This window comes from Culex pipiens, chromosome 2 (assembly GCF_016801865.2).
Source record: "Culex pipiens pallens isolate TS chromosome 2, TS_CPP_V2, whole genome shotgun sequence".
NCBI lineage: Eukaryota > Metazoa > Arthropoda > Insecta > Diptera > Culicidae > Culex > Culex pipiens.
The window spans coordinates 88,724,595-88,751,879 of record NC_068938.1 but is presented as its reverse complement, the minus strand read 5'-3'; the positions used below and the strand labels follow the sequence as shown (position 1 = coordinate 88,751,879).

The 27,285-nt window shown below is 36.3% G+C and overlaps 1 protein-coding gene across 1 annotated transcript; it reads right to left on the bottom strand.

The window, feature by feature from the left end:
* Window positions 1-213: 213 nt before the first annotated feature.
* On the bottom strand, window positions 214-26,939 carry LOC120424894 (uncharacterized). Its single transcript, XM_039589182.2, has 8 exons — window positions 26,465-26,939; window positions 13,847-14,583; window positions 7,404-7,738; window positions 4,164-4,335; window positions 2,974-4,100; window positions 2,664-2,912; window positions 587-696; window positions 214-520 (listed from the first exon to the last, which is right to left on the bottom strand). The coding sequence occupies exons 2-8, from the start codon at window positions 14,000-14,002 to the stop codon at window positions 444-446; spliced, it is 2,226 nt and encodes a 741-aa protein (XP_039445116.1). The 5' UTR covers window positions 14,003-14,583; window positions 26,465-26,939; the 3' UTR covers window positions 214-443.
* Window positions 26,940-27,285: the final 346 nt, after the last annotated feature.

Here is a 27,285-nt window from a genome sequence, read left to right as displayed (position 1 = left end):
CCGGTTGCAAGAGACCCCAAAAAAAGCCTGACCCCCAATGTCAACCGCAACCCAAGTGCGCGCGGATCGTTCTAAAGCCAACCTGCACCGTCTTACCGGTGTGGGATCAGGTTTCAATTATGGACGACCTTCGATGAAATTGTATCAACCACACAACTCGTCGGCGACCACAAGTCAGACCTTTTTTTGGGCATGGAGAAAACAGCTCAAACAAACCGGCTTCTAGAACATTCATGTAACGTTTATTACTGCTCATTTACTGTACAAACTACTAGACAATAATTCATCCACTTATCGTGTACGCTAACGCAATTCAACTCAAAATGATCATTATGTTACATTCATCGAGATCTATCACAGATTGTTTTGGTTCTATACACTGCTGGTAGTAACAACTTAGCATCTAATCTTCCTTAAAATAAGCTCTAAGCAGGTGCAAGCAACTACTTGCTAAGGTACTTGGCGGCCCAGTCGGGTCGTCCCTTGCCGTCACCACCAGGACCGACGTACGTCAGGACACCTAAAAATAAAATACATTTTAGAATTAAGTAGTGTAACGGTAATTTAAAGAGTCAAGACTGCTCACCACTATCGGGGACCCATTGCTTCTTTTCTGGTGCATTTCGGGGAACATCTTCCCATGGAAACAGTTTGAACGCAGCATTGACCCCGTTGAATTCTTTGTTTGTTGAGAAACTTAAAAAGAAACGAATTATTTGTACGATAGTTAAGATTTTTAAATAAATTAAGTAAATATTTGTTACAGTGAACAACAAAAATTAATTGTACGGCATTTTTTTCATTTGACTGAAAGTTTTTTGGGATTTTTTCTTTTAACAAAAGAATTTATTTTGAATCATGAGTTTGTCAATCGTCAATACTATTTCGGCAGATATCCAACCTTTCGAAAAAAAAAAATGTTCAGAAATATACTCTTATTTAAAAATTCGAAAAACGGAAATTTTTCAGTTAAAATTTAACTTCAACCCTCTACAACGTAACCCCGTCTTAAGACAGGCTTCGATTTAAAAAAAATCGCCAAAAATCAATTATCAACCAATTTTTGGTCTTTAAAAATAATAGGAAATAAGAACTCTTAAAATTTTAGAAAATTTATGGGTTGGAAGTTTTACTTAATTTATGCTACTTTGCCAATGGTTTTAAAAATGTCACCCCTAAGGTCAACTAAAAAATTGTTGACCCCTAAGATCAACTTTGGCTGTGTTTATTACTAACATTTCCTATATTTTAAGTAAAAAGAAGTATGTAGTCATTTTTCTAGTGTCCCAGACTATGCCTCTACGCATTTTTTTTGCAATTTAAATGATAATGGTGCCATTTTATAGCAGAAAATGTGAAAAACAAGCATAAATTGCAAAAGTGACTGTAAAAAACATGAAAAAATTAGAAAGGTGGTAGAAATGGTCAAATGCTACCGAAAACAAACATAAACTAAACAAGATAAATGTACATAAAAATACTAAAAATGAAACAATAAAAACATAAAACAAGAGAAGTAAAGTTTTCCGTAGAACAAAAAATGCTCAAAATGACCTCCTGAACAAGGGAAAAAAAATTCGAAAAAAAAATGTGGGCAGTAGAGGGTTAAGCGACTATATCTATTTATCAAAAAATCTAAAAAGCACTTTTCAATTGCAACTTTAATTTTACATCATAAACTGAAGCCAAAAAAATATAACTTTTCTCAAAACTTATCTCAAATGCTTCGATAAAAAAAAAAAAACATATTTTGGGAAACTTTTTTTTGTGAAAAAAGTTAATTTAAAAATCGAGAAAATTTCCGTCTGCCTTTTTTTTCTGAATAGTCTTTGATGAGGACTATACTGCCCATGTTCGCATAAATGTCCCATAAGCAAAAACAGCATGCTGAGAAAAACGCAAGGCAAGTTTGTCCCATACATAAGGCTACGTGTTAAGTTTTCGCGAAAAAACTGGATTTCCTCCTGATTTCTAGAACAAAGTACTGGATGTTGTAGGCTCTTTTGAAAGAGCAAACGATTTTGAACCAAACTACATCAATAACTCAAAAACGATGAAAATGCATATGGGACAATTATGCGATCAGGGGCAGTATACAACTTTGCGCAAGACACCTAATCGATCATAAAATTCTTTCAAAAGTTACAGATTTTTACGTACCTAAAATTGTATGGCTTCTTTAGTCATACGGAAGGACCCAACAAAGTTTGAACCACATCCACCAAATCCATTTTCGGTTTTGGTGGAGAATTACTCAAGTGGTCTTTATTTTTTAACTAACGATTTCTTGGCCACTAGCATTTCAATTTTTAGTTTTATAAAAAAAAACACTGAGAAATTTTTCTATAATTGAAATATTTTCAATTGTCTTTTGAAACATCCATGAACCAATTGGAACACACTGATGGTCATTTGCAAAAGTTTTGGAGATTTTTATTTACGAACTAATGACGCAAGTTGTCCCCTTCTTGAGTATAGAAAAGGAAATTCAAAATTTAATGGAATTCGTGTATCAAAAATGAGTCATAAAACAAATTCACCATTACTTTATTTAATCCTTTAATTTTTTCATTATTGTAATAATATTGATTTGATTTGGCATCTTAAACATAACCACTTCATTTCTACCGTAGAGCTAGTTTTACATTAGTTGATTTATTTACCTGTTGTTCGACACAAACACCTGCTGCTGGTTTTTCCGCCGCGGCGCGATGTTCGCACTCGAGTGCGACGGCTTCGCGTCCGAGTTGTCGTAGATGTCCGTGAGCCCGTTGTTCTTCATCGATCCCTTGGCAAACGGAACCGTGTTCGGATATTTGGAGGGGCCGGAATCTTTTGAAAACGACACCGTCCCGAACAGATCCTCAAGCTTGAACTCGTTGCCAGTTTTCTTGGACGATTTGACTTTGCTTCTGAAAAAGGTTGAGATGGTTGGTAAATTTTTGTTGACAGTTTGAATATGGTTTTGAATACCCTAAAATGTCCTCCAGGTCATCCTCGAAACTACTCCCCTTGACTGGTTCCCAACTGCGACTGAAGTGACTTTGGAGGCCGCGGTTCAGGGATGGATTTTTTGCCTTGTTCAGCCTGATTTCTTCGTCTGTTTTGCGAGTCAGCAGCACCGGTTGTTTCGAGAACGCGTTGTACACCTTGGAGTCGTTTAGGAAACTATCGTTGAAAACGGCGTTCCCAAAGTCCCCGTTACCGTTTTGTTTGTGCAAGTAGAACCCACTGCTGTTGACGTAGCTCGAGTCGTCGCTGTCCACTGCTCGAGTGATCTTCGCCACATTGTCCACCAAGTTTCGCGCCACAAAAATGTCGTTCACTTTCTCCTTCCGGCCAACGTACACTTCCGTGGGCTTGTCGTCGATCTTCACCACGGCCGGTTTCACGATGGAATAACTAACCCCGGAGCTTCCGTTGTCGTTCACTCCACTATCACTTTGGTCGGTGATTGATTTCGTAATGCTATTGTTCCGGTTAAGCCGATGGCCTTGATGGCCCAGATTGTAGTTGTTGAGCATTTCGTTTAGCACACTGTAGTTGATCCCGCTCTGGAATCGTCCGTTACTTCTGGCACTGTCCCCGAGCTTGCCGTTGTCCAGCGAAGCACGTTTCTCGACCGGAGGATTCTGAGAAAGTCGCGAAATACTTAGCATAGAATTGATCTCGTTCAGGTCACTATTACTCAACGATTTGTAGACACTTCCGTTGTTATTGCCATTGAGTGCACCACTTCCGATGGCCGGATTTACACTGAACCTGTTGTTGATTGAACCGTTCTCCAGCTGAGCAACGTCTACGATTGATATCCTGGCACTGGGAACTCCGTTGCCGTTCTGCTGAAGCTGCGGTAGCTGAGTATTCCCGTTGGTCACCACACTTGCCGCCGATCGCTGCTTCATCGAACTGAAGTACGGGTACTTGAGCGATTGCTGCGCCGTAGGTCGCTTCTCCGGGTCCCACTGGAGGGAATCCTCAAGCAGCTGTATTGCAGACGTTCCCGCTCGCGTCACCAGCGACTCCAGCGGTATCTTTGGACACTCGGGAAACCGAAACTGTATCGAGGACGCAAGCTTATGTCCCTCGGGCCAGTCGAGCTACAAGTTTAAACAAAAAGGTTCTTTGAGCATCCCTAGCATACCCATTAAGATCCCCCTCACCTTATCCGGCGTTCCTAGCACGGAGCAGATCTTGAACAGCTGGTCCACTTCGCTCGAACCTGGGAACAACGGCCGAAACGTGTACAGCTCAGACATGATACAGCCCACGGCCCACATATCGATGGCACTGCCATAGCGGGTCGAGTGGAGCAGCACTTCCGGTGCACGATACCTGGGTCACGTGACGAACGAGAATGAAACGTTGGAAATACGTGTTTAGTACAATTCGGTGCCGACATTCTCCTCACAGTTATTCGTGCAGCTAATTGTTGTTTACTGTGCCATTGTTGTTTGCGGTTCATATTAGGGGGCAAATTGCAGCAGAACATAAATACAATTAAAAACAAATCACAATTTCTCCGACTTGGTCGTCACAATCTTCTTAGAAGTCGATAACACTACTCGACAAAACAAAACTTGTGTCAAGGGATTCAAGATATCTCATCCGTTCCTGAGAGAAAAGGCATCCCCGAATCCGATGCAATCGACAGAATTTGATTTTATGTCCACGCGGACTGATTCGAATCTGGTAAATTTTTTAACATAAAAAATCGAACAATTTAAAAAAACCATGCGTCTCCTCCCAATTATATGAGCCATCTACAAGAATATGGAAGCGCCTGGTGCATAGCCATTTCCTTTAAGCACAACGGAAACAACCAATACAAATGTATAAAAAAGTTGTCAAGTTCTCGGGGGGTCCACAGCTAGCATTTTTTGTACGATTATAAAAAATAAATATTAAAAGTTTAAAATTATTTATTTAAAAAACATATTTTTTGATTTATTTGTATACTAAAATTTTATGTATCTCAAAGGTCTATGGGTACTTCGGGATGTCCATGGTCATCCAAGGACTGCCTGGAGTTAAGATCTACGAGTCTACCGCCGTAACAAGCAAGAGGTCGTCGGATTTTGACCCCGGATCTTGTGCGTATAGCATCAGTGCATATGGTAGACTACTATATGAATGTGTTGGGATGTCCATGGTCATCCAAGGACTCCCTGGAGTTAAGATCTACGAGTCTACCGCCGTAACAAGTAAGAGGTCGTCGGATTTTGACCCCGAATCTTGTGTGTATAGCATCAGTGCATATGGTAGACTACTGTATGAATGTGTTGGAATGTTCATGGTCATCCAAGGACTCCCTGGAGTTAAGATCTACGAGTCTACCGCCGTAACAAGCAAGAGGTCGTCGGATTTTGACCCCGGATCATGTGCGTATAGCATCAGTGCATATGGTAGACTACTATATGAATGTGTTGGGATGTTCATGGTCATCCAAGGACTCCCTGGAGTTAAGATCTACGAGTCTACCGCCGTAACAAGCAAGAGGTCGTCGGATTTTGACCCCGGATCATGTGCGTATAGCATCAGTGCATATGGTAGACTACTATATGAATGTGTTGGGATGTCCATGGTCATCCGAGGACTCCCTGGAGTTAAGATCTACGAGTCTACCGCCGTAACAAGCAAGAGGTCGTCTTATTTTGACCCCGGATCTTGTGCGTATAGCATCAGTGGATATGGTAGACTACTATATGAATGTGTTGGGATGTTCATGGTCATCCAAGGACTCCCTGGAGTTAAGATCTACGAGTCTAGCGCCGTAGCAAGCAAGAGATCGTCTTATTTTGACCCCGGATCTTGTGCGTATAGCATCAGTGGATATGTTAGACTTCTATATGAATGTGTTGGAATGTCCATGGTCACCCAAGTCCCTGGAGTTAAGATCTACGAGTCTACCGCCGTAACAAGCAAGAGGTCGTCGGATTTTGACCCCGAATCTTGTGTGTATAGCATCAGTGCATATGGTAGACTACTATATGAATGTGTTGGGATGTCCATGGTCATCCAAGGAGTCCCTGGAGTCTACGAGTCTACCGCCGTAACAAACAATAGGTCGCCGTTTGGCTTAAGTGGTAAGCAAGGATATACGCACAAGATCCGGGGTCAAAATAAGACGACCTCTTGCTTGTTACGGCGGTAGACTCGTAGATCTTAACTCCAGGGAGTCCTCGGATGACCATGGACATCCCAACACATTCATATAGTAGTCTACCATATGCACTGATGCTATACGCACATGATCCGGGGTCAAAATCCGACGACCTCTTGCTTGTTACGGCGGTAGACTCGTAGATCTTAACTCCAGGGAGTCCTTGGATGACCATGAACATCCCAACACATTCATACAGTAGTCTACCATATGCACTGATGCTATACACACAAGATTCGGGGTCAAAATCCGACGACCTCTTGCTTGTTACGGCGGTAGACTCGTAGATCTTAACACCAGGGAGTCCTCGGATGACCATGGACATCCCAACACATTCATATAGTAGTCTACCATATCCACTGATGCTATACGCACAAGATCCGGGGTCAAAATCCGACGACCTCTTGCTTGTTACGGCGGTAGACTCGTAGATCTTAACTCCAGGCAGTCCTTGGATGACCATGAACATCCCAACACATTCATATAGTAGTCTACCATATGCACTGATGCTATACGCACAAGATCCGGGGTCAAAATCCGACGACCTCTTGCTTGTTACGGCGGTAGACTCGTAGATCTTAACTCCAGGTAGTCCTTGGATGACCATGGACATCCCGAAGTACCCATAGACCTTTGAGATACATAAAATTTTAGTCAACAAATAAATCAAAAAATATGTTTTTTAAATAAATTAATTTTTAACTTTTAATATTTATTTTTCATAATCGTACAAAAAATGCTAGCTGTGGACCCCCCGAGAACTTGACAACTTTTTTATGCATTTGTATTGGTTGTTTCCGTTGTGCTTAAAGGAAATGGCTATGCACCAGGCGCTTCCATATTCTTGTAGATGGCTCATATAATTGGGAGGAGACGCATGGTTTTTTTTAAATTGTTCGATTTTTTATGTTAAAAAATTTACCAGATTCGAATCAGTCCGCGTGGACATAAAATCAAATTCTGTCGATTGCATCGGAATCGGGGATGCCTTTTCTCTCAGGAACGGATGAGATATCGTGAATCCCTTGACACAAGTTTTGTTTTGTCGAGTAGTGTAATTGATTCCGCCTTCAAGCTAGTACACAAATCAATTTCTTTGCGTTAAATTTAGACCCCTTTCATAGAACGAATCCCAAATGCCAACCAACACGCAAACAAAAGCTTAAGAAAGCAGCACGCAATAACCTAAAATAAGCTGCTAATTACAAGTCGACGTTTGGCCGACGTCATCGTTTCTTACCACCGCGTGGACACGTAATCCGTGTAGGGTGGCCGCGACCGGATCTCCCGCGCCAGCCCAAAGTCGGCAATTTTGACCAGCTCCGGCCCGCAGCACAGCACATTTTCCGGCTTCAGGTCCCGGTGGAAGAAGCCGTGCCGGTGCATGAACGCCAGCCCCGTAAGGATCTGCTGCAGGATCAGTCTTATCGTCGACTCCGGGAAGTGCGTCTCGCGGTCCTTGATCAGCTGGTACAGGTTTTCCTGCATGTACTCGAACACAAAGTACAGCACGTCGTTCTCCCGAATGACCTCCTTCAGCTTCACCACGTTGGCGTGCGAGAGCTTCTTCAGGGACTGCGGGGAAATAAAAGGAGGAAATTAGAGTTAGCACAAATTTTTCACACGCTTAATGTTAGTGAAAATTAAATATTTCAAATTTTAGCAGAATTTTCATATTATTTTTAAATTCATTATCAAACGTGATAATGAATTTATGCTAAAAGTAGAACGCAGTAAACTATAGCAAAAATATAAGTATGCAATTTTAATTCAAAAGCCATTTTTGGGTTGAACAGAAGCTTATTTTGCATTTAGAAATCTTCCGTTTCGGCATTTGAACTGATGATATTTGGATTACGATTTGGAGAGACTAACATCCGATAAATAAAGACCAAAATGTATACTAAATTATTGGAAATTGGAGGAATAACAGTTGAACAATCCATTCGCAACGAATTACCATAAGTTTCACTTTATTCTGAAATAAAGTAACTCCACCGCCTTCAAAAAAAATTTAAACCAAAAATTTCATCAAAAACACAAGTGCAATAATTTAAAAACAGTTTTTTTTTTTTTCATATTCATGTTATTTGAGAAAAAAAGTTGTCTTCAACCGCAAAAAATAAAATCACTCCTTGACCAGACCGAGGGATTAAAATGTCTTACTAACCAATTTTTTCACCTGTCCGACTTGATTTTTGAATATTTTTAATGTTGTCCAATTGTAATTTTCTCTTCAATTTCGAAGGTTTTTTTTTAATAATTTGTCCTTTTCTTGGCAAATTCATTGTTATAATATCCAATTACATTACAATGAACTATAGTACAAATCATAATTGAAAGGATCTCCAAAACTCTATTAGGTTATAAGAATTACGAAATTGTGAATTGATTATTTACTAATAAAATAAATTGATTAGAAAATTGTAATTTTCTATTCTCTAATATTTGAAAGACGAAAATGTCTAACAAATACCTGAAATTTCAAAAAACTTCTTCTGATCCCGGGCAGACGGTAATAACAAAATTCATGCCATTTCAATAACAAATACTGTTAAAATAACAGAAAATGTTATGGAATCATCTTGAAAGATCCATGTTTGCATAAGGGTTTCATAACAGTTTATGTTATCATAACAAAATTTGTTATTGGTCTGATATTGGTTGAAAGCCAAAACAACTTGGGAATAACATTTTTTGTTATGGAAGAATAACTCCAACTGTTATTGGGATGGTCGGATTAGTTGTTAAAATAACAAAAAATAATAACAAAGATTTGTTCGAAGAATAACTCAAAATGTTATTAGTCTGTTATTACAATAACAATCCAATAACAAAAAAATCATAACGGCGAATAACAAATCATGTTATAAATAACATGAAATGTTGTTGGCCTAGTATTTTCAAATATCAAAAAATGTTATTCCCACGTTATTTCCGTCTGCTCGGGATAAGGTATTCATTAGTCTTAATGATGGAAAAAGCATAATTTCACAGTTATTTAAAAAAAACGCATTTCCTCAAGTTTATGCGAGGATGGCATTTGGCCCGCCAATCAGAAACATTGAGCAACCGTGATTTATTTTTTTGTGTCGAATGATAAGAAATTCATTTCAGCAATTCCCCCATGTAACCAGAATGATTCGAAGAATTGGCAAGGACGTTCCTTAGACCCGTATTTCTTTTTATGTTTGGCCATTAGGGTGACCTACGCCGTGTTAGGATGGTAAACAAAAATGCAATTTTCGTCGATTTTTGAAAAACCACCCTTTATTTAAAAAAAATCATAACTCCGCGCCATTTCAAGCAATTATAAAGTCTCAAAACACTAGCAGGACATTTGAAAAGGTCATATGAAAGCTTTAAATGCTGTTTTGAAGGTCTCGGAACCAAAATGACTATGTCTGAAAATATTTTCATCGGATTCTTCGGGAAATTCTACATAACATATGGTGAAGTTGTAACAACAGGATTCCGAGATATGATTTTTTGAAAATAATAACTGGGTGTTTCAACGCGCCGCACCCAAGAACGTAAAAATGAAGAAAAATGAAGAAAACAAAAAAAAATAACTTTTTTCACTATACACGGTGTGTTTTCTGGGCAACCTTATGGAGAAAAAATAGTCATCGCTACTTTCAAATGTGTCTTATAGGAAATTTTCTTAGCTTTCCAATGCCTCTAAGAGCGAAATGTTTCATCGAGAAATTTCTGAGATAAATTTATATTAAGTTTTTTTGTTTTAAAATCCTTCATCATTTATTGGAAACTTTTTAATAACAGTTTAGGAAACTTGTCAAATGACATGTTTTATGTGTCATTTACTCATAAAAATGTGCAAAATTATACAAAAAACAACTTTGCAAAAGGTTGCAAATTGCAAAATATTTTAAAAATTTAGTTTTAATTGAGTTTCTGAATATGTGGGATTTATTCAGAAATTAAAGTCAGAAACCCGTATTTAAATATATGTTTACAAGAATTTATACATTATTACAAATTTTTTGTGGTCAAATATCAGCCATCTGCTCTGATTTAACTTGGATTTAGCTGATGCAATCGAAATTTTTGCAGGTTTGAGATTGTTAAGGGTAATTAGATTTTTATGAATAAATATCATATTTCCTTAACCAAACATTAGCCAGTTGCATGGATACCAAAACATGTTATTTACTTGAAATTGAACTTAAATTACTGTGTAAAGTTTCAGGAGAAATACTTTTCATGAGTATGAAAGGTTTTTTCAGTTTTTTTTTTTTTTTTTTGTATGAAATGATCAAGTAATCAGCAATGTTATAGAAGTCTTATCTGTTTTAAAAACGTTTTACAAGTATCTTGAGTTTTGTTCAAATAGCTTGTAATGGAGGCTTCTGTTTGATTTTTTGTTAAAATTAATATTTTATTTTTGTTTCAACCAAAAAAATGTTTATGAAGGTGTTTTCAACATTCTCAGTTGAAACACAAAATTTTAATGATACTTTCAACAGTAAAAAAAATAAAAAATATATATATTTACTTTATAAAAATATGAAAATGTGACTTTTGAAGCATGCAACAGTAATTTGTAGTACATTTCCGATTTTAAATCATGTTTTGTATCTATGTTCCTGGTTAATGGTTAAATCCTGGTGATATTTCCTTAAACAAAGGAAATATCATATTTATTCATAAAAATGCAATAACAATCTCACACCTGCAAAAAATTTGGTAGTATCAGCCAAATCAGAGCAGACACGTGATATATGTTCACAAAAATTATGTAATAATCTATTAATTGTAGTAAAATTTTCATTTAAATACGGTTTTATAATTCTAATTACTGAATAAATTCCACAAGTTCAAAACTCAGTTAAAATATAATTTTAAAAATGTTTAGCGATTTGCAACATTCTACAAATTTGTTTCTTGTCTTATTTTGCCCATTTTGATGAGTAAAAGACACATAAAACACATCATTTGACTAGTTTTCTGAACTGTTTTTAAAAAGTTTTCAATAAATGATGAAGGATTTTTAAACAAAAAACAAAAGATATCTCAGAAATTTCTCGATGAAACATTTCGCTCTTAGAAGCATTGGAAAGCTGAGAAAATTTCCTATAAGACACATTTGAAAGTAGCGATGACTATTTTTTCCTGATAAGGTTGTTCTAGAAAACACGCCGTGATATAACTGAGATAACTATAAAATTTGAGCGATGACCTAGACTTTATTGGGTACTTTATTCGGAACAGTTTACAGATCGGTTAGTGTTAATTTTTTTTTAGAAAATCGATAATTGAACTTAATTATTCGCTTTTACCTTCATTTGAAAGCTTTTCCTGCCATCTTTTGGAAGCTGTATCAAACAACTGCAAATTTTAACTTTTATATCAAGTTTTTGAAGAAAAACTTTGACCCTTGAAATCCACAAATTCGGAACACTTTTTTCTTACGGATGTAAACAAACTTGGGTTCTCTTCATGAGTACATATTTTTTACAAAATAATGACTTCACGTACTAAAACCAACAAAACTCAAGCAAAGTCATGTTTTACGAATGGTCTGATAACTTTTTGTTAAAAAATATCAGTTAAATTCAGGTGTTCCACAATTGTGGGAGGCACAATAAAATCCCACAATTATGGAACAGGCAATTTGGAGGCAGTGTTTTGCTGCTCTGAATTGAACAGTCTTGAAATGCAGTTTTTTGATTTAAAAGTACTACTTTTACTAGTGAAATAGCTACAGAATGTCCAAATAAAGGTCCTTAAAATAATAGGGTCGACAGAAAAGATGCATTTGGCATGCTATTGACAAATTATCACAAAAGTGTTGCGAATTTGTGGGTGTTCCGAATATGTGAGATGGCTGTACTAAAATTTACTTGTTTTTGAGCTCGGAACACTAGTTTTTTTTTCGTATTTCAGAATACGTTTGTAACAACCTCACCATTTTTTGATATGTTATGTATAATTCTCAAAAAAAACCCTTAAAAATACTTTCAGAAATGAGCTCTTTGGTCCCGAGCATTAAAATTCATCGTGCAACCTTTTCAAATATTTAACTAGTTTTTTGGATCATTAAACAAGTTTTCCTCACAGGCTTATTCAATCACCTTTAATTTGCGCCCAAAAGAGCTAAAATTGGTTGAAAATACGAGTAGCTATGTTTTTCTTAAATGTGTTTTTTTTTTTGCGAAAATCGTCAAAAAATGCCATTTTTAAACCACCCTAAACAAAAAATGTTTTCGTGCAGAATTCCTGATTTGTAAAAATTTGAAAAATATATGAGCAATAACATAACATTTATATAAATTAATTAAAAGAAAACGGGTGTAAGAGTGTGCTCTAAGGCAAAATAGGGCAAATGAATTTTTATACAGAACAATTGGGCTATGACCCGAAAAGTTTGAATAAATTTTTTTGCAATGTTTGAGAAATACATAATTCATTTTATTTTAAAAGGTGATTTAGCAAAGCATTCGATTTGATTTGCTCAACTACTTGACGAACCTCAAGAATAAAGCAACAAATCTTCGGCAAAAAAAAAAATATTTATTTGCTAGTTATGAATTCCAATTTTCTAATATAATCTAATCCATTCAAACACACGCGCAGCCAGTTCGATGAAAGCATCCTGGAAGAACTTGTGGTAAGATTCTTGTCAATTTTAATGATTGCATTACATCCGAGTTACCTCGAACATATTGCAAAAAATAAAACGACCAGCGTTGCATTAGCCGCAAACAAATATTCTAAGAACGGATCACATTTCTCAAAACCAAAAGGGGTGAAAGGATACGTGGACATACCGTACCAAACGCTCCAGATCAGTTGTGGTTGGGTGTGTAAGTGTAGATTTGGCAAATAATTATATTTTAAGGAGCAGGGAAGGTAGGGAGGGGGTATGTTGAAATGGAGAAATTAGGGTTGGGGAAAAGGAGGGTGGTGAAAGGGTAGAGAGGATATTCCATTTAATCAACAGGATATAATATAGGGGGGGGATTATCTTTGCTAGTTATGAATTTCCATTTTTTCTTTTTACTTCAAATTAGCTTTTTGATGTTTAATTATGCTTTTTACATGATTGTGACTTTTAAGTGTACAAATTTAACATTGAAAGAAACTAGAAACTTTAAAAAATGCCGTGCCCCTACCCTCCAAGCAAACTGAAAATTGGTACTCTTCGTTATGTTCCAGACATGACCAATAAGACAAATAACATTGTTGAAAAATAAAAAATAAAAACACTCTAGATAGTTAAAATCAATTTTGTGGACGATTTTATCTAAATGTCAAAAACCATAAATCCTAAACCCATTTTGCCAGTCTCGCATGGTTTCATAAATGTCCCCCAGAAAGAACTTCGATAATAATGTCCACTGTTAAATAAATCTGGTTTACATAATGTAACAAAAAGTCCAATTTAAACAAAATACAAATATATGATGGATAGACGAAGTTTCATGGTTGATTTAGAAATTCAAGTTAAAACACATTAATTTCATACTTTGTCCTACATTCTTGCATAATATGTTTCTCTGCAGCTGTTGAATGACAAACCACGAGCCTTCACAACGAGCGACAATTTCCCGTACATCCGGAAGCCATAAACACTGCACCAAGCGCGCATTGAAATTACCATAAATTGGCCCTGTGGCCCCAAACAAACCAACAAACAAACAAACCGAGCAAGAAACTCACCTTCACCTCCCGAAGATTCATGGCTTCCTCCCAGGAGTAGTACTTCCGCTTCATCCGCTTGATGGCGACCTTCTCGCCGGTGTCTTTGCGTTGACCAAGGACAACCGTACCGTAGGTCCCATCGCCAAGCTGGCTCAACGTAAGGTATCGATTCATGGCGAAAGTTTTCTTCTTCCTCTTTTTTCTGTTTTTTTCCAGCTGCAGTTTTTTCGGTGTCCTTAAAAGTTCTACATTTTCCGCACTGAAGGAACTTCCTGTCTTTGTGGTGGCTTTACGTTGCAAAAGTTTTTCTTCCCCTCTTACTGACTTTCGTTGCACTACGACACAAGGTAAAGTTTTTCTCACACAGGTCGTGACACTCTTCGGAAAAGCATGCAACGAGGTTGCATGTCAAACGGCAATACTCTTACCCGCGTTTTGAGACCCCTCCCTCTTCCGTTTCACTTGATCGAACAAAACACTTCGAACCCCCCGGTTGCGGTGAGGTCATTAATATTCATCAGTCACCGGCGCAGATGTCTCCGGGAGCCCACTTTTGGCCGTTCCAGACGTAGCCTCTATTATTCACCGGCATCTATGGCTGAGCAAGGCAGGTGAGGTGCCCTCAAACGAGGCCACAGTCGTCCGAATGTCCTTTCGGTTCGTTTTGCAACCTCTTTCTGCGTGGCCCGGCGGTTTTCCGGGGGAGATGTAAATGAGGGGGTGGCGAGCTTTTCCCACCTTATCGATCAGGACGACTGTGAGAAAGAAAAAGAAAACCCAGAAAAGTGGTTAGGCGAGAAAACTTGAGTTACATTTAAATTAGTGGGTTGTAAGGGGTACAGGGTTGAATTCAACAAAGAACATGTATGAATGAAAATTCAGTGGATTTTTTTACGAGCGAGTATATCTAGAATTTGTTACAAAGCGTATCGACGTGCCCCGATTTGGTTGAAACTCTCAGTTTGTTTGTCAGATGAAATCATGACAAATATTAGCCTTCTACGAAATTAAAATAGTAGTTTATGCAACAAGTTGCAAAAACAAGATTTTTTCAGCAAGAGTTGCACATTTATCCAACAAGGTTTACCGAGTTCAACTTTTCAGCACCCAAAGTTCTATTATTTAGCATTTTTGGTAGAGAAAAGAAGGCAGTTTTGCCACTCGAGACTGACAGGAAAAGTAAGTAGTTTCACGACGGAATTGCAAAAAGGATGAACGACGAAACAGCCTACTTTACTATGTATGTATGTATGTATGTATGATCCCCATACCCGCAGGCAACTTGGTCCTGGAACACATGTGAGCGCTAGGTGAACAATTCGATCATCTTTTACTCCGTAGTCTGTACACCCACGTGCATAAGTTTTTTTGCACGAATTTTAGTGCTACAAATACCGACGCATAGATCAAAATGGTTACCCTCTTCCCTTCCCAAGCGCCGGAAATTTGTAGCGGGTGTAGGGACACTTTGCATAGACGCCCTTGCTCCCATCACGTCACTGAGGGTATGGAGCGACGAAAAATTAATAAGCATGCCCCCTCAGTCGAACCTTTATTAGAGAAGCAGGCAATCCACAACTCACAGCGAACGACCAAGGGAACACCCTACCGCGTATATAATAAGGTTGGCGTAGTTGTCTTGATTGTTTTGTGAGTATGATAGAATAAGTGAGAGTTTTTTGTGTTAAAAAAAAGAACGGGCTCACCAAATAAGAAAACATCAAATCCTGATCCAATCCAGCCTTCAAACTTCAGGTTTCAAATGATGTCAAGTTCCAGCTTCTTGAAATTGAACCGCGACGTCCATTTTCTGTTACTGTTGCTGCTGGGGAATGCTGACCGTGATGAAAACCAGAAAGGAACACCAAATTTTGAAGCTGTCACAAGTTCTTCAGATCTTGAGTGATGACTTTGAAGGTTTTCCCGTTGAAACGTTCTGTGGTTCCTCTGCCAATTGTAAACAGCTGCTCAGGTTCTTGGCATGGACACTGAACCGCCGTGAGCCGTTCCTCTCTGCACTTTCACTTTTGAATTCGAACATTCAAATATTGTTATTCAATACTCCGCTAGAACCACTACCGGTGCACTTCCACAGCAACCAACACTAGTACCGGAATCACCGGAATCTGCCGGAATCACAATTTTGGAACAAATATCCAAGGAAAAAAACGACAGCGAAAATCTTTGACGTCCTTCTCCGAGCATAGCTTACTTCGATCTCCAACGACGAAACAGCCTACTTTACTCTTCCAAAAATAACAGAATCGAATTGTTGTTAATACTTGAACATCCACAGTCTGCCGTGTTGGCGCACGTTGCGCGAGTTGACACAAACAAACGTACACACTAACACATAACACACTCACACACGCATGCCCACAGAATAAAGATCAAGTCGAGTTTCACACGTTGAATCGAACGGTCGCATTTTTGTACCTGTCCGAAACGTCTCCGGTTGCCGCGATAAAGTACAGTCCACTCCTCGAAGGCCAACACGAATAGTAACCCTTTTCAAAACAAATGCTGAAATGAGCGACTCTAGCTGATTTAGCAACCTTTGCATAAACTACTATTTTATATACTGAATTGTGTTAAAATTGTTATTGCAAATTGCAAATTTATGTGCTTTAAACACCCGTCTCTAGACGGGTTTCGATCTAAAAAATCGCCAAAAAATAATTTTTCAGACAATTTTTGATCTCTTAAAAATTGGAAAGAAGATTTCTATTTTTATTTTAGAAAATTTAAGGAAAGTTTGACATGTTTTAAGTGACTTTGCCAATGTTTTTACAAATTATTTTTTTAAGTGGTCAACTTTGGCTGTGTTTTTACAAACATTTACTATATTTTCAGTAAAAATAAGTATTCACTTATTTTTTTAGTGTTCCAGACTATGCCTTTACGCATTTTTCTACAATTAAAATAATAATGGTACCATTCTAGAGCAGAAAATGTGAAAACAAGCAAAAAAATAAAAAGTGACTTTAAAACAAGAAAAATAAGAAAGGCAAAATGTGATGATATCAGGTGGTAGAATAGGCTTAATTCTACAAAAACAAAAATAAACTAAACAACATAAATGCAAAATTAAAATACTAAAAATAAAACAAGATAAACATAAAACAAGAGAAGTAGTTTTTTGTCGAACAAAAGTTGCTCAAAATGACCTCCTAAACACAGTAGAGGTTTACTGCTCTTAATGCAAAATTGTGCAAATAAAAAGATAATTCAGTCCATTTTTCGATTCAAATTCATTTTCATTGCAAAAACATGACACTTTGATAGTATTCCTACACAGAAAAAAATAATGTAAATTTGGAAGCTTTAATTTTGGAAGGTTGAATTTTACCTCTTTTATGATGTAATATTACCTCAATTTAGACTGAAAAAGTGACATTACACCAGAAAAGTGGTAAAATTACACATTTCCAGAGGTAAAATTACACCTTTTTTCTGACATAAAAGATGTACCCCTTCCCAGATGTAATATTACCATGATTTTTTTTTCTGTGTATGTATTAACAAAACTACTTGATAAACTTTTATTTTAATAATCCTATGTATCCTTGTTTCATAATTATAATCAATTTACCTGTAATTTAAAAAAAATATGAACTTCCTTTTGTTGTATTTTGAACATTTCTATACCAAGCTCAGTTTGGTTACACAAAATTCCTTTTGTATTTAATTCATATTATGTATTCATTTTGCAACTTCCACTTCAACCTATCAATGTCACCCCGGATTGCGGTATCCGTTTGTTCACAATATTTTGAATATTGAAGTTGCGCACGGAGAAAAAAGCATTCCGAAAATCGTGAACAAATGTGCATGTTTCTGCGTAAAATATTTGTTCATGTAATCGTGAACTCGTGCACGATTGTATGAACAAAAAACTACGTTTTCATGAACAGAAATGATAAAAATCATGAACTAAAGTTCACGATTGTAAAGAAGCGTTACGTTACGTTTTTAAACATAATAATCTTATTATTGTGCAGGTTGTACGCCATTTAAATATGGGGTTCTCTAAAAAAAATAAAGGCAAATCCCTAAGCCGCCGTCACAGTGAGTAACGGCTTCTTACCAAAATTATTAGTTAAAAACTGCATTTTGCCCACTACGGCTGTTCGATATGCTTAATACTTTCAACACACAATCCAGAAAACTTAACATTTTTTATTAGCTCCAAATCCTTTTTTCACATTTAAAAAGTGTTCTTTAAATCGTGAACACATTCCCACGTTGTTCCCTGAAATCGTGAACAGTGTTCATGATTTCGATAACAAGCTAAGCGTTATGCTGCTGGCGTTACGATTTTTCGTGAACACCTGTTCACGTACCGTGGAATATCACCTTGTTCCAGATTTCGTGGCACATTGTTCACGATTTTCGGAACGCTTTTTTCTCCGTGCGGGTTTAACCCTGCTATTGACACACCTACAAAAAGTAGGTAAATTTGTGTTTCCTAGTTACCTATAATTTCAAGCCCAGTTCTTATATATAGATTAATTGATCAAAGTATTGTTATTTTATTACATTTTTTTTTTCAAGTCCAGCGAGGAAAACATCTTTTGTGTCTGTTTTATTCTTAAAGTTGATCATCTCATAACGATTTTTTCCTTAAATGACACAGTTTCTAAAAGAAACTTTAAATAAAAATTCAATATCATAATTTGATTTTGCAAAATGTTTATAAGTACAGTACACAGAAAAAAAAATCATGGTAATATTACATCTAAGGAAGGGGTACATCTTTTATGTCAGAAAAAATGTGTAATTTTACCTCTGAAAATGTGTAATTTTACCACTTTTCTGGTGTAATATCACTTTTTCAGTCTTAATTGAGGTAAAATTACATCATAAAAGAGGTTATATTCAACCTTCCAAAATTAAAGCTTCCAAATTTACACAATTTTTTTCTGTGTACTAAAAACCCGATTTAATCCCACCTGGGGTGAGATAGAGCCTTTCTTACTATAGAATATAACAATAGTAGAACTTTTTTCAATTCATAACATCGACTTTGTTTATAACGTCAGCACAAAAGAAAGTCTTATGATGAAAGCAATGTATTATACACAGAAAAAAAAATCATGGTAATATTACATCTAAGGAAGGGGTACATCTTTTATGTCGGAAAAAAGGTGTAATTTTACCTCTGGAAATGTGTAATTTTACCACTTTTCTGTTGTAATGCCACTTTTTCAGTCTAAATTGAGGTAAAATTACATCATAAAAGAAGTAATATTCTACCTTCCAAAATTAAAGCTTCCAAATTTACATTATTTTTTTCTGTGTAAATGATATGATTTCCAAAGGAAATAAAAAACGCAATTTTCACCAAAAGAATATTTTCAATCGTACAATATGTTTGTAAGTTTGTAATCAAACAAGCGTTTATGACAAACGCGATCATAGCAAGCCTCCCATGCGCCAGTGACAACGCACACCGCGGTTTTGGGTTTTTAGCTTCGGTACGAGCCCTTTTGTGTGTTGGTATTGTCCGTTTCTTTCAAAAGTACACGCCGCGCGGCATTTCAGAATGTGCCGCAGACACTGTTGCTAGCGATTTTTCGCCCGCGAGCGAGAAGAAGCTCTAGTTGGCAACGAAAAAAAAAACAACAACACAACGCTTGAAGTGCATATAATGATCAAAGCTTTCCTTTTTCACCCAACAACAAGAACCAAGAACTTTCGAAGAAGATCCCCACTTTCTAAAAAGATCCCCACTCTATAAAAGCTCTTTCAAATTCACCTCAATGTTTCTCAAGATTTAAATCTTTTGCCTCTGATCTAGATAAAACATTAGTTAGGACACAAACCTCTAGACCACCACACAACAAAAATAAATGACAGAATTTAAATCGCATAATGGTCTCATGTCGCAGGTTTCAAAAGAAATACTGGACAGTTATGCATATAATGATAATACTAAAGAGCCGAAAAATATACGATATCTATAGTAGCAAATGAAAATCGATAGGGCACCCAACACATATTAGAGTATATTGGATCCCAATAACAAGACGCGCCAGCATTAGAAGCTCAACTTGACGACTTGGCGACGATGCGTCTAAAATCGATGCAGTGTGATTTTTTGACGATTTTTTGACGACCTATACCTTTCTTTAGTAAGAAAGGCAAAAGGTAAATCGCTCTAAAAATTGATCCGGATTGCCGATCGATGTCAAATTTGTTTCAGATGTTCAAACATGGTCTGTACTATGAATGTAGAAAATTTCGGATAAAATCGGGAATGAAAAGTGTTGGCAAAGGTCACCAGGTGGGCTTTTACCTTTTTTTAGGGATTTTTTTTTCTTTTGGTAGGTTAATCAAACGGCTCTAACTCCAGAGCCAGATTATGGATCTGGATGAAAATTTGGGAGGTTGTAGAGCTCGAAAAATGCAATTTTTGAGATAAATAAAAGATATGAAAATGAAAAATTTTGACCATATTTTCATTTGAACACTGTGTATTTTGTTGAAAAGTCTGGCCGCATCCGAAAACAGATGGATATTTCGAAATTCGGTCTCAAAATGACCCTTGTTCAGCACACCAGCTTTCAAATGCACTTGGAACAATCAAAATCGAAAATAGGGGAGCCGAGGATTACGCGACACAAAATTTGGCAAAAAATATACCACACACGGACATCACTCGAACTCCACGGAATTTATTTTCTCAAAATTTGAGGGTTGGAGATAGGCGAGTTCTGTCAAGGTGAATCGATAGAGCGTCTAAAATCGATGCAGTGTGATTTTTTGACGATTTTTCCGAAGAAAATTCATGCTGAATCGACCTATTTACGAAGATGAAAATGACGTCCAGCCTTAAAGTAAAACCTATACCTTTCTTTAGTAAGAAAGGCAAAAAGCTCAAATTGATGCGTTTTTTATAAATTTTGTTTAGTTATTGTTTTTTGCTTCTTAGGCATGCATTTTTTTGGCAAGGAGATGAAGTAGAAAAAAATCACTACAAAAATATAGTAATAAAATGGAAAATTTAATGTTTATATTCCACATTCTTGTCATCACAACCTGCATGGCCATGAACCGTAAACAACCAACAACTCATGTGTTTATGAATAATCACTATACGCTTAGTTTAGACCCTTGTTCATATCCAGCTGAAACCGATCTATGGGTTCAACTGTCTATGACATCTGCCGCCAAATGTTTTATTCATGACGTCCAAGGGGTGGCAACGGCCGTACACTTTTCTATCGCACCCACACCCACTGTCTCTGCTCTGAAAATTTAAGTTCACTCTACACGGGGTGGACTCAGTGGAAATGTAAACACATGTGTCACAAAATGAGTATCGATCTTCTGTCTGTGCAAACCAGCTAAGGGTGAATCCTCCCCCACTAAATAACATCTATTGACGATGCATCTATAAGGTCATTGATTACCACAAGAATCAATTTAGATGTTCAATTTGATCGGAACATGCAATTGCGGAATTACTGGGTTTCTTATTCTACGAAGAGAAAGCTGGCTGAAGTAGCTGAGGACCTAAATAACTATATTTTTTTAACAAATCTTTCAAATTTACTTGGAACAACATTTTTCTTCATTTAAAAAGAAAATAACAGTTCGTCAACACTATTTTTATTTCACACGCGGATGGCTTTCACATACTCAATTATTAACGATGCTCGGAGTGGTGGTGGGTGGAAAGCTGGCACTATGAATCCAATTTCCCAAAATCTAGACACTCACCCACGAACACATCCAGTGTCAATGTTACCGTCTCAAGGTCAAATTACATATTTAGTCTGTTATGACAAGCTACAATCGATTGAACGTTGTCCTGTACTCAGGTCTGAACGAATGATAGTTTTGTTTATTTGTATTGAAAACTTTTAGTACGTGATTATCACTAATAAGAATGAGAATAAAATAGCTCATTAACAGGAAATTTAAATAATTATTTAATAATCCCAACACGTTAAACTAATCCATGAAAAGTTTCAACAACAAAGGATTTTTTATTTTGAAAAGCATTTCTTGTCAATGATTTCTTATCATTTTTTTTTTTTGCTTTGGTTGAGTTGTTAATAATGTTAAGTCAATGTTCAACTTTGGTTTGGTAACGTATTTTTTCAGGCAGCCCTAACGTTCTGTCTTGGCATCATTACAAGAAATTCAAGGGATAGTGTTCAAATCAATATTCCATAATTTATTCCTTCACAACTTAACGGTCTTAAAAACACTGCAGCCATGTAAATTACAAACTTTACCTTGAACAAGAACTATTTCACTGGCAGCAAGTCAACTGTAACTCACCCTCAACAACTCTTCTACAGCTGAACGCATTGATTCTTGTAGCCCTCCGCCACCCTTCGATTGTAAATTTCCACCACCTGGCTGCAAGTCAGCAGTGATGGCGGCGCATTTACATTTTCACCAGGGGATGACTTTCCACATCATTTCCGTTTGCGTGAGGACCGATACAACTTGGAAAAAGAAGAAGCTAAAGGCGGTTGCGATGGCAGGAGGGTGGAAAGGATTAGTGACCTCGTTTGCTTTATGGGAAACATGTTTTTCCCTCTGTTCCTTTTCGCTGGCTCATTCTATACAATTTATGCTCCACCATGCTCGCTGGGTAGCATGGTGGCCATTATTTCAATGTTTTAGCATTGTTTATGTATTGGTGAGTGGCTTTCCAACACCCTTTTTTTTTGCTCTATTCTTAGCATTGGGTAATGAATGATACTTTCAGCATGAAGGTAAACGTGTCATTCGCATTCGAAAAGTCTAGCATTGATGCATAATGCACATTTATCCTTCGGGCGAATTTAAGCTTTTGTTGAAACTTTACAAGGTTCTCAAGAGAAAACGTGTTTTTGCCTCTGACTGAACTATATGCGTACTCAGCAACAATATATGCTTTCTTATTTTAACATTGCAACTCCCAAGCCCTCAAAAAAAGTTGGAACGGTAACTTCAACTCGCTGGTTCTCTGGCTTAACTTAACCAATCGAGACGATTCTTTTTTTCCAGAAATTTGTAAGAATGTCTAGATGATTCTAGAACTTTGCAGAACTCGATTTGATCAAATCTGTAATTTTTGCGATCAAAAATTTCGTTCCAACTTTTTTTTTGCGTGTGAAAAAATTCGCCAAAAATTCCGCGGAAGCAGTCACTTTAAAAAAATAAATTGGAAGGATGTTTTCAATCGCTGAAATTACAGATTTGTTCGAATCAAGTTCTGCAAAATTTTAGGATCATCTAGACATTCTTGCGAATCACCGGAAACAAGAATCGACTCGATTGGTTGAGTTATGCACGAGAACCAGCGAGTTGAAGTTACCGTTCCCACTTTTTTTGGAGGCTTAGGCGTCCGTGTAAGTTGGACATGCGTTGGGCATTATTTGTTGAAACTGCATGAAAAAAATGTATATCATTTTTGGTAACCTACATTAGATAAAAAAAGGGTATTGGTTTGCATTTAAATTGTTTTATGTTGTGGAAGTAAAATGAAGCAACAAAAAACAATTTAAATGCAGTCCAATACTCTTTATTAAGTAAATTCACCCTATATTATTGGTTATAAACAAACTCAAACATAGAAATAGAACAGTTTAAAATTGGAATTGCTTCAAATTGGTTCCAAATTAATTTGGTTAGACCCGTACTTGTCTTATTAGTAACAATTTAAAAATAACAAAGCTATATATTTTTAATTTTTTAATCAGATCTAATCCCACTACATTGCAATATAAATGTTATGAAGATTAAGAGATTGTATTATTTTTTTAAATGCCTATGCCATGAAAATATTTGACACATCTAAAACAACAAAGTATTTCAAAAAGAATTGCGAGGATTTTATTTCAAGATTAAATGACTCAAGTGTGAAAAAGTAAAAAAAAAATACAAATTCTTCAAATTTGAATGTTTAAACACAGTGTGTTCCGACTTGTATGTATGTTCTGACTTGTAGTATAGTAAGGAACATACAATTGTAACAAAATTGTTGAAAATAATCATCATATTTTTGCCACCAGAAAAAAAGAAGTTAGCTTAGCTCTGCAATAATGGTAAATAAATGGTAATTTTTATTCAATTTTTCTTTTATTTCTCACAATGAAGACACTGAGAAAAACACCCTTTTCACAATAACAAACCTTTAAGAAGCTATATAAGGTCTATAAAGTCATAATTTGATTTTTACTAGGGCTAGCGATTTTTCATGGCAAAAGAAATCAAATTACGCGGCATGCCAAATTTAAAGTATTGGAATTTCACGGTTCTCTAAAATCTGCTTAACATTATCGCAAAAATGTGTACTTAAGGGATAATTGAGTGTAGGAAGTTACTGAAAAAGATAGCAGTTGTTTAAGATACAAAATATAACCCCTGACAAAAAAGATCACGACAAAAAAAAATATGAGCTCAATTATGGGGAATTTTGCAGAATTTTCATCAGCAGATTTACCGACCCAGCCAACCTGTTTTAACTGCGATATTACAAATTTATATTGCAAAATTAGTATCGGTAAACGTAGAATCAGTCAAATAAAGAAATGAAATTTTGTTTGCTACCATGGTTTTTAGCAAAAGAGAAATTTGAGTTTTTCAAATAAGTTTAGGCAAAATTCCATTTATAACAGCTTTTTTACCCTTGTTACTAATAATTTCATAAAATTAAAAATGATTGAAGAGTGCCTAAGAATTTTTTCTACATTTCTTTTACTGTATTTTAAACCAAATTGAATTAAAAAAATACATGTCTGCGTAATAAAAAAATCATTTGTTATAGCATACTTCATATTATTACGTCCTTCCATGGTATGTTAAAACCAAAACTTATGTCGCTGGAAATGATCAATCATTTTTTTGCATTTCGCAAAACATTGTATAAACATAATTTCAAAATTAAGGTTTCAAAATGACTGTGAAAATCTTGTGTAGCACAGGAATCAATTTTTAAATACACTGAGGAACAATTTGGCGTTATCACAAGAAAATTACAAAAAGCTTGGATATTTTCAATTCTTATTTGAAAGAATGAAAATTACTCCAAATGCTGCAAAAACTCTACTTATTATTTGCCCTCACAAACCAAGGGCTGATTTTCTTAAACCAAAATGTCACCATATTATAAAGATGAATGAGGTAAATTTAAAGTGGGAGGATCATGGAACTATCTTGCGCTTGCTTTTCATCCAAATCAAAAAGTGCATGATCTAAATCTCGAATAATGCAAATTTTTAGAGAATTACTCTTAAGTACATTAAACCTTAAAATTACAAATCGCATATGCAATTCAATTCAGTAAATTTTTTTTTTTAAAACTCAATAGTTCTGCTGCAGAATTAACACTAACAATTCAGAGAATTGTAAGAGAAAGGAAGAAGGTTCTTATGCCTAATACATTTTGAGAAATGTTATCGAAATTTCTGCCCTGATCTGAAAACTTTTTCCAAGGTTTCACCAACATCCCGCGAAGATGAGAAGAAAAACTCGTTCACTTTGAATTTCCTCTCAAAGAGTGCTCAAAGAAAGGATTGACGAAAGGGGTTTACTTGGATTAACTATTGGTTCACGTGGTTTATGCATAGCCAGTCAACCATTCAAAAAAAAATATGGAGATGACCTAACCTGATAATGTTTAATTAACTAAATAAATGTTTTTTTTTTTAAAAAGGCTCATTGCTTAAGAGCGAGTCCACGAGCAAAGAAATTTTCAGGAGTTGTTTTTACATATAAAACTAGCATCTGGGGTAAAATTATCACCAGAAAATGGGATATAAGGGGTCTCCCGAGCAAAAATTTACAACCAAAAACTTCACTAAAAGTAAAAGTGTCTATTTAATATGTTAAACTGCCTTACCCAAAGCGTTCTTAGCCACAGATGGTAGTCCCAGATGTCCCTTACAAGCTGCAGGTAGAACCGAGTTGATATCTGGATGGAACACTTTTTTTATTTGAGTTTGAAAATTATGCTATTTTTTTACTAAAATGACAATAACTCCCTTTAGATTTAACCAATCGGGATGCTCTACCCTGCATTTTGTTTCATTTTTTGAGCCCTTTCAGATGCATTTTGAATTTTGAAATTTAATTGAGTTTTGCCTAAGTTATAGCCTTTTTAAGATTTTTGACGTTTTTGAACCTTTAAACTTTGTGTCCCGATTTGCCCCACTTCCCGTTGACCTAGAGTGCTCATATTTTGGCCAGATGCTAGTTTTATATGTACAAACAACCTCTGAAAATTTCAGGCAGATTGGTGAGATCCAAACGACGTCCCATACAAAGGGGTATGCCCTGTTCGTGGACTCGCTCTTAAGCGAAACAGGATTACACAGTGTAATTGGATCGCAAACTACAACTCATCTATCCCACAAATGAAGAGCTCCAATCAGAAGCTATTTTTCACGACCACAACCTATGTTTAAATGCAGTATTTACCCTTGCTTAACAACCACCCGTGCCGAAGAAGTGTTTTAATTAGCAAAACGGCGGCCCAATCCGATTGAGGCCATCTCGGCCAGAGTCTCTCTCGGAGGAGGTCAAAAAGTAACACACAACTCGTTGTTATCCAATTTCCCACGATTTTGCAAAACTTTACACGCACTGCTTTCCTTACACACCTGGCTTGGCTGCCTGAACGATGGCAATTACCGATATTACGGCCCGAAGTCTTGCAGCACACTGCACACTTTGAACTCCCCCAGCAGATAAGATCGGGGTGCGTGTTCTACGTCTTAAGACTGCAGGCAGCGACTATTTGGTAACACCCTCAACTACCACCCATTAGTGACACTCGCGACGATATCGGAAATACATTTGCGGTCATGTCTTCACTGACTGCCCAACAAAACGGGTGTTCTGCTCGATGTTATGTTTATCGGTTGCCGTGGCAACCGGCCACTTTTACAGTGTTTCATTGATGGTAATTTGTCCCTTTTTTTCTTTGGTAAAATAAGGAAAATTTCACGACTCTTTAAGCACTTTGCGGGTGTTATAATCCTAGAGTAACACCTTTTGCACAGTTTTGTAGAACAAAAACCGAATATTGTAGGGGTTATTTCAAACTAAACTCTAAACAGAAACAATGCGTCCGATCGTCTCGAGTTTGTAACAGCAAGTGAGCTTTTGAGTAAAATTTGAAGTGACCTCAGTCATGCGCATTTGAAGTGAATTATGAGTTGTTTTCTATTTTGATTCGAATGTTTTAGTACAAAATACTAAAAGAAGTTTTTTAGTTCAGACTGTGAACAAAACAAATAATTTGAAACGTCCGTTTGCATATTGTCTTCCTAGTTAATCATCGGATTGTCTTACCATCAATTTTGCATAATTTTTATTTTCAAAATAGCTATCAATATCGAAAATAATCTTAAAAAACATATTCTTTTTTGCATTAAAAAATCCAGTCGCAACAATGTCAAAACTCTTTTACATTATTCTTTCGAATGTGAAAATGGTTAAAATTGTGTTAA